Here is an 8,144-nt window from a genome sequence, read left to right on the forward strand (position 1 = left end):
TTTGTTTAATAGGTAAGTTATATATGGCTTACTACATAAAAAGCTTGGAAACTGAGAGTCTCACAATGTGTGAGTGACAAAGCCAGGAATAAAATGTAAAGGCGCTTGTTTACCATCATGAATTCATCCTCCAGCACATGCTGCTTTTATTGTATCACAGAGCTAATATTTTTTTCTTCTAACCCTCTATGCCTACCCTTTACTTACAGTACCTCATAATCCCCTAGGATACTTTATTATTTTTAGATTACAAGATGTTTGAAAAGTTTTAACCTGTACTTTGTCATTGACTGTGTAGTAAGCAAAGATAACACCGTAAAAGAAAAGCAATCTACCTGTTACATGTGAGTTCTTTCAGAAGATTTTAGGTTAAAATTTTGCTTGATTGGAGAGGGGTCTGAAAACCAGAGGACAAAGAATTACTGTGAAACCAACAAAACGTACATGGTTTTGTTCTGCTGTACAATGTGAAATCTTTTCCTGTTTGCACGTGTATTTTGCAGTGCTTGCTTCAAATTCTTTGTCCTCTTTAGAAAAGTAAAATAATGAACAGATTATATTGCTCCATTTCAAGGAAGAAAACAATGAAGAAAAGCCAACTGGAACACCAGATTATATAAACAAAGGCAATTTTTACTGAAAGTGATCCAAATATTTATTCATTTCCTAACTCATTCAAAATTGATGCTTGTGGAGGTATTGGGTTGCAAGGGTTGTAAAATGAAGTCTTCTAGATATCCACAGTGAATATGTAGTATCAATGAAGCAATGAAAACTTCTTTGAATAAGAAATATATTACATATAATTTACAGAACTGAGATACAGTGTCATATAGAAAATGATATTTTAGAGCAATGGTATGAGGAGGGAGATTGATACTTGTCTCTGTTGTGTCTGGAATGGGTTGCCCTTCACCCAGGTCCATCCAGTGGACGGGGAGGCTTGCCTTCCTCAAGTCCAAACGGGAAAGCTAACTATTACCATTGCCAGGCATTTCACCTGTTCGCTGGTCAGACAGTCAACTCTCTCCTCAAGGTTCATACACCATCCAGCTTTTGCAAGTTCATAACACACTTTCTACAATATTGAGTTTGGCTGGATTCAAACCAGAGACCTACATATAAAAGACTAAAAACAGAAGGAGGCTCTGTTCTACTAGAAATTTATTTAGCGATCAGATGGAAAACTTGGCTTCAGGGAAAAAAAAGAGTCAGATAACAGAAAGTGATGAGAAAGTCTGTCCTGGATAAAAGAAGTTCTAATTTTTAACATAAATGAAAGCATTATTAAAGTCTTGTATATGAGTCATACCAACTTCTATGTAGATGAGAAATGTAATGAGATGGTATCTAAGTCATTATAAATTTTTCTATGTACACAAAAGAGGAAAAAGAAAGTTTCCTACTTCATTGTTCATGTTCCCCTTCATATCTTGCATCCTTATTAAAATGTAGGGTTTCAAGTACCCATAGAAAAAATACAAACGTGCAGAGAGAATAACCACTAGAAAAAAAAAAAAAAAAGGCAACCAAGTCCTAAAACCGGATTTAAAATAATTCAGTCCTGTCTAAAGAGTCAAATCACATTCTTTTTCCTCCCTACATAAAAGTTGCACTCATATTCATAACAATAGAAGAAGCAAAACACAGTTGCTTCATAACACTGGACATAGCTTTCCAGAAACAAGACAGCAACTACTCAGAAATGCTATGGAAAACATTAATCACAGAGTAACTTGCTATTTACATTAAAGATAGTAGCCTTTAAAATTAATTAAAAATAAAAGCAAACACCCCGCCCACCCCAGTTTTTAGTCATGGGACAGTTTTGTCTACAATGTGGAGTCTTTGTTCTTTGCTATTTGTCCAGCATTTCTTTTGAGATACATATCTATATATACAGATGTATGTCTGAGAGAGATGTATCAATAGCTATAACATGTCTGGATGGAGAGCCTGCAAATTTCATCTGAGACTACATTTGCAGTAGACAAAGCCCCACAGAAAAAAATTGATGGAATGACACAGTTTAATGAAAAGGCATTCCCTGTCCATGACCCACACAGAATCCATATAGAAACCTAAACACCTCAGTCTGTAGAAGGGGAGCTGACAGCAGCAGCACAGGCTGAAGCATCCCAGCCCTCATGGGATGCAGTGGTTTCCATCCCCACGGAGGCTGCCAGAACGGATGCGGAGCAGGGCCAGCAGTGGTGATGTGGAGAGCTGCCACGCTCTGTGTGGGCTACAGGTGGGATCCAAGACCCTTGACAGTTAGTGGAAGCCACTCCTGTTGATGCCGGTGGGAGCTGGATGAAGCCCCATGGCAGCAGCAGGCTCCAAGGATGAGACTGCAGGACAAGGTATCACTGACTCTCCGATTCAGCCCCAGCACTGCCACAGCATCGCCCAGCAGGCTCCCAGTTCTCACTAGGATCTAAAAAACATGTCACTGCTGTCGTGCTTCTTCCATGGGACGACAGCTGGACTAGACAGGAACGATTGAGCACCACAGCACTTCTTATTCTTACATATGCAGGATACTAGTGGGCAATCGGCATCAATTCAGAAGCAGGAAAATCCAGCCGGAGGATGTGCCCCTTAACAGAGAAAAGGCTGTCTGTGCTTCCAGCAGTCAGCACTCAGCTGCCCAGTCTCCATCATAACTTGACAAAACCAGTGCAAATTCACAGGAAAAAGAATGTCTGCATCGAGAGGGTATAAATCATTCCTTACGTATGAGAATGGTACAAGCATTTACCCAACATCTCTATCAAATATTGTAGAAAAGGTTACACAAAAATATTTAAATATATGGATACAGATACATAGATACTACGCTTGCATAAAATATGTATATTCAAAACCCTTTGGGCAGTTTCACAGTTAGCTGAAAATGTATGCTTTAGAAATACGAACAATTTCCTACACTCTGCTAGTTTAAGTAGGAGGGGGGAAGGGAAAGAAGCATCAGCCTTATTAATACTGAATGCTAAGTGCAGAAGTTTAGCTGTAGCTGTAGGGTTTTGAAGCAATTGATTTGACAGAACCTCCAAGCATAAACTCCGTTTTAAAAATCCACATCTATTCCCTTGATTGCTTATTGTTTCATGAAAATGAAAACCTACGTGTCCTGCTTGTATCAGCTAGATCTCCTGAGACTGTTCAATTAAACCTCATAAACTTGCAATACTTCAGGATAGGATTGTGTATTGGGAGTATGCATGAACCTTATTGCAGTATTTCTGTGTGATAATAGGAATTTGTAACCTCTCGTATCTTGTATAATTTAACTTTAGAAATAAAAAAACCTTAAATGACACCACAAGAAGCTCACAGTTCTGAGGAAATTAAAGTCAGTATGAAATTTTACTCATAGACCACATAATTTACACAGATTTACATAAATACAGAGATATTAAAGTATTAAATCAAAGCTAATTAACAGAGGATAGAGTTTTACATGGTAATATATTTTAATTCTAGTTACATTTTTGCAACTACTTTTAGTGTCATGAGATTATATACTATATATATCTGTATATCCATAATATATATATAGATATATATATATCTATCTCTCCATCCTTTTTTTTTTTTTTCCCCCAAAAAATAGGGCAATTTTATAACTGCAATGAGATGTGACAAGCAGTACACTTCTGGGGAATTATTGCATGCCTTGAGTGCATAAGGCAGAAGGAAGAGTATCTGACTTCAGACACTAAAGAAGTGGAATCATCAACCAGAAATGCACTGGAGTGATTTGGAACATCTTACTGCTTTTATAAAACTCGAAATTATACACTGTTGTGGTTTTGTTGTTTTTGTTGGGGTTTTTTTGTTTTTTGTTTTTTTTATAAAGGCACAAAATAAAGGGGAAAGTAATATCTCTCTATTTAGCGGAGATCAACGATCAGGAAGCTCTATTACTGTTCACTGAACGCTCTTCACTGTCCTAAATCTATTCCCTGTGGTGCAATACTGTGCTGCAGTTGCATAAGGAGATTAAACACAAAAGTTCATGCATCCTTTATTAGGGGAAACAAAACAAAGCTAATTTCCTCGCCCAGCAACAATGAAATAGCCATTAGCATCTGATCATACCGGCTGGCAGCGAGAGTCAGCCATCGCTCCCATCAAACTGCAACGTGCAAAACACCACTCCGTTGCAGGTAGCTCGCCACACTAACATCAGCGGGTGGAGCAGCTCCTTGAGCTGAATGATACAGTACTTGCCTAAAACGCTGGAGGCACGGATCCAAACTCAACAGCAGTTTCCCTTCAGACCAGGCAAGACTGAAAAGGGATAAAACTGCGTAACAGAAACACTGCCCTGAAACCTCTGCATTTTGGTGCTATTAGAAGATTATGGAGCACTTCTGCCACCCTCTTTCCATGCTTTAAATTGGTTAATAGCATTCACTGCTGGCTTAGGGCCCCAGACCTCCCGGTGCCTGTGCCTGGGAGTTTTTCTAGCCTAACAGCCACCCTGGGAGGCAGAGTACAGCAGAGAGAGAATAAGTGGATACAAAATATTAAAAACTGTGGACTACTGCTATCTCCTCAAATGCTTTGAATGCCAGCATAGAAAGAAAAAAGAAGGAGTAAATCCCTTGGGATCACCTTTTCTTTGCTGTATTTTTTAGATGTTAATACGCACAGTAGAGGGCTGCCTCTGCTATACCACGTAAGATGTTTCAAAGTTTGGATATGGCACTCTGTTAAGGCACCTTCAAGTAATGGTCTTTGATTTAATTACTAAGCAAAGCCGCATTTTCTGTACCTGTCACTGCTTCCAACACAAAGTACCAGCAGCCACTCACACATGCCATCCACAGACAAAAAAACTCCTGATGCTTGCCAGGGAGAAACTACACCAGCCACTTCTGAAACAAGTATTTGACAGGGTTTAGGAGCAGACATTTTGCACAACTGTGTGGTTTGTTCCCCGAGAGGGCAAAGGGGAGAAAAGTGTTGTCCGTCCCTAACTATTAGATTAGGAGGGTTAAAAATATTTATCAGCCTAAAAAAGTAGAAGCCAGCTCTGTACTGCAGGATTCCTTGCTGGAAGGCAAAGCTGTAAATGCAGGCGTTCAGTGCGGGGTGCCTGGTGCAGAACTGGATTTATTCAGGACCAACAGGAGGTACAAGGATCCCCTTCCCTGGGAGAGGATGGGCACCTTACTGCACATTACCTTGCCCTGCCACACAAATCGGTACCGGGTTTGGGTTTCAGGTTTCATGGCATGAGGATGGGGAAGCGGGGGGCATTAGAAGATGAAGGGAGCTGAGGGAAGAGGAAAGCTCAGGCATCATCCCTCTGTGCAGAGAGCTGGCTCCATCCCCCCAGACAGCAGGACACTCAGCGCTGCAGCTGAGGGGCACCGGGCTGTGGGGTCACGGGCTTCCAGTGAAGCCCAAGCAGGGGTAGCCATTTCTACACAAAACAATATCCAGTCCTGGAAAGGAGCGAGAGGGGTGTGACAGGGGCACAGGTCCTAGCCCAAAAGGAATGACTACAGTGGACTGTTGCCCTCCTTCAAGAGGACAGGGGGTCCCAAGGCACCCACCAGACATGCCTCTCCCCCTATGCCACTCACCCATGCCCCAACCCACACCATGCAATCGTGACACAAGGGTGCAGCAGATCCCAAGAGAGTGGGATCACCCTGGTCCAGGAGAGTGGGATGTCCAGGGAAAAGGGACCCCCCCCCCACCCCTGACCCTCTCCTCCAGATGGACAACTTGATATTTGGTAGTTGTGTGCAGCTCCTTCTCCAGTAAAAAGATGCATCCTTTCCTCTCACAGTCAATGAGAAACGCAATGTGATCTGTCATGCGCTTGGATCATGGGCTTGTTCGTTCATTTGAATTAGCAACGTTTTCTTCTTCTTCGGGGACTAGAATAATCACTCAGGTATTTACAAACACCAACCAGCACCTTCACGCGGTCTCCCCCAAACCATCATGACAAAATCACCGTCTGCAGGAGCCCCGCACCAGCTGTGTCCAAACAAGCCCGTGCTTGCTGAGAGCTTGGGGATGCCAAGGGAGAGGGGCGCTGGATCTCCGAGTCCTGGGGGGGTCTTCCCAGCCGGCTGTCTCTTCCTTGGGGTGCCTCTCCCTGCACCTCCGTGCCTGGGTGCTGGCTGCTGCTAATGCTGCTGCGGGTGCAGTGGTCCCGTTCATACTCCTCCTGAGCCTTTTGCATTTTCCGCTTCTTCATCTTCCTCTTGTGGATGTGGAAGGTAGTGAGGGATAGGAGGATCAGGCAGAAGATGAGGGTGACCAGGACAATTAAAACCAGGGTGGACGAAAAGGACTGGAAGAGTTGACCCACTTGCGTGATGCAGGTGCTGCTGGTGTTTAAGGTGGCAGATGTCCTGTTCAGGAGACAAGGTGGCAGGGACAGCCTCAACTCCTTGGAGAGCTTGGCACTCATTGAGGAGGCTTCGGAAGACGAGGATCTTCCTCCCCTCTCTTAAGACGCCTGAATTTCAACCGGTGCCGGGCTGCTGGCGGGCGCTCGCTGGAAATGCCCGGGATGCTGCCGGCTCAGCCTCACGCTCGCTCTAAAGTGACAGAGCAGCCTGCAAAGGGAGCCGGACACATCAGCGCTCCGAGGCGCCCACCCCGCGCAGCTCCCCCCTGCCCAAAGCACGGCGCCGGCGGCTGCGGCAGCCTCCTCCCTGCGCCCCGCCACGGCAGCGCTCCGAGCGGCCCCGCTCCCTGCCGGGGGGCGGCACGGGGGGCCGGGACGGGGCCGGGGCACCGCGCCGCCACCCGACTTCTTACATCGCTCGGCATCCCGGTCAGCACCGCCCGGCCGCTCACCCCAACTAGTTGCCGCGGGAAGGGAGGGAGGGAAGGAGGGCGCGGCGGCCCGGCTGCCAGACCCCCGCAGCCCGGCTGGGCAGGCTGCCGGGGCCGGGCGAGGACCTGCCCCGCGGGGCCGGGGCCGGCGCCCGCCCCGGAGCCCCTTACCTGCGCCGGCGGAGGCAGCGAGGGAGCGCCCGGGCGCCGCGGGCGCTGGGGGCTGCGGCAGCGCGGAGTGAGCGCGCAGAGCGGAGCCGCCGCCGCTTCGGGGAGCGCCGCCCGCAGCCTATAGCCGCCCCGGCCGGTGACGTCAGGCGGCGCGGCCGGGCCGCTCGCCGCCGCCCCGCACGGCCCCGCGGCGGCGGAGGGAGCGGCGGGGGGAGCGGCCGGGCGGCCCCCGCCCGGGCCTCGCAGGCACCCGCGCCCCGCCGGGCCCCCCCGACCCCCGCGCTGCCGCCCGCGCGTCGCCCCCGTCCCCACAGCGGCCGCACACCCGCCGGCCCTCCCCTGCCCGCCCCGCCCCCACGTGCTCTTGGCACCCCCGGACGCCGAGACCGGCCCGTACCCCCTTTCCCCGCGCACCCCAACGTACCCGCCGGCCCCGCTCGCCACAGCCAGCGCCCGCCCCCGTGTCCCCGTCCACGCAGACACGCCGCGGCCACATCACCCACACCTAGTCACCCCGAGGCACCCCGGCGCCCTCACCGCCGGGTGCTGGGTTCACCCACCGCCAGGCCGCGCCCGCGCTGGTGCCAGGCCCCGCACGCCACGTTCCCACTCGGCGCCAAAGTGCCCCCCGAGCGCCCGCCTCTCCGCGCGGCCTGCGCACCCACCCGCTTCCCGTGAGGCCTGCGCGGAGCTGGGGGGGCCAAGGGGTGCCGAGGACCCTCGTACCAAATCGTAGCAGGTATCACAGGCACAGGGAACGCTCGTGAAAACTTGCCTTACAGAGGCTAAGCGTATCGCGCGTGTTCTCTTCAAGAACAAACGGGTATGAACTGTCCATTAATACACTTAAAATCAGACGATTTCTAAACGTAAGAGAATTTATGATTTGAAAAATACTTCTCATAGAGATAGGTAGTGGGGCAAAAATAATTATTACCTTTAGGATGGAGCTCTTCACATTTCCAAAAGGAGCAAAGTGGTGTGGTTGTGAAGGGTAATATGGGGCAAGACATGATAGCCCAGGAGACACCTTCAGTCCCCTGTTGTGTGCTCTAGACTAACTCTGGGTGCTGGAAGCAGAGTTACTGTAAACCCTAATGTGAGTAACAGGACTTTAAAGAAAAACAGAAAGTGTTAGTCTTTTCCAGTGGCCTGAAGCC

The 8,144-nt window shown here is 48.3% G+C and overlaps 1 protein-coding gene across 3 annotated transcripts; it reads right to left on the reverse strand.

Annotated features, from left to right (window-relative positions):
- Positions 1-661: 661 nt before the first annotated feature.
- Positions 662-7,580, reverse strand: C1H11orf87 (chromosome 1 C11orf87 homolog). 3 transcript variants are annotated; one of them, XM_074915960.1, is made up of 2 exons: positions 7,545-7,580; positions 662-6,590 (listed from the first exon to the last, which is right to left on the reverse strand). In XM_074915960.1, the coding sequence occupies exon 2, from the start codon at positions 6,440-6,442 to the stop codon at positions 5,966-5,968; it is 477 nt and encodes a 158-aa protein (XP_074772061.1). In that variant the 5' UTR covers positions 6,443-6,590; positions 7,545-7,580; the 3' UTR covers positions 662-5,965. The 3 variants fall into 3 exon arrangements, with proteins under 3 accessions (XP_074772061.1, XP_074772052.1, XP_074772042.1); XM_074915951.1 differs by lacking the exon at positions 7,545-7,580 and adding an exon at positions 7,409-7,480; XM_074915941.1 differs by lacking the exon at positions 7,545-7,580 and adding an exon at positions 6,985-7,096.
- Positions 7,581-8,144: the final 564 nt, after the last annotated feature.

This window comes from Athene noctua, chromosome 1 (genome assembly GCF_965140245.1).
Source record: "Athene noctua chromosome 1, bAthNoc1.hap1.1, whole genome shotgun sequence".
In the NCBI taxonomy this organism is placed as follows: domain Eukaryota; kingdom Metazoa; phylum Chordata; class Aves; order Strigiformes; family Strigidae; genus Athene; species Athene noctua.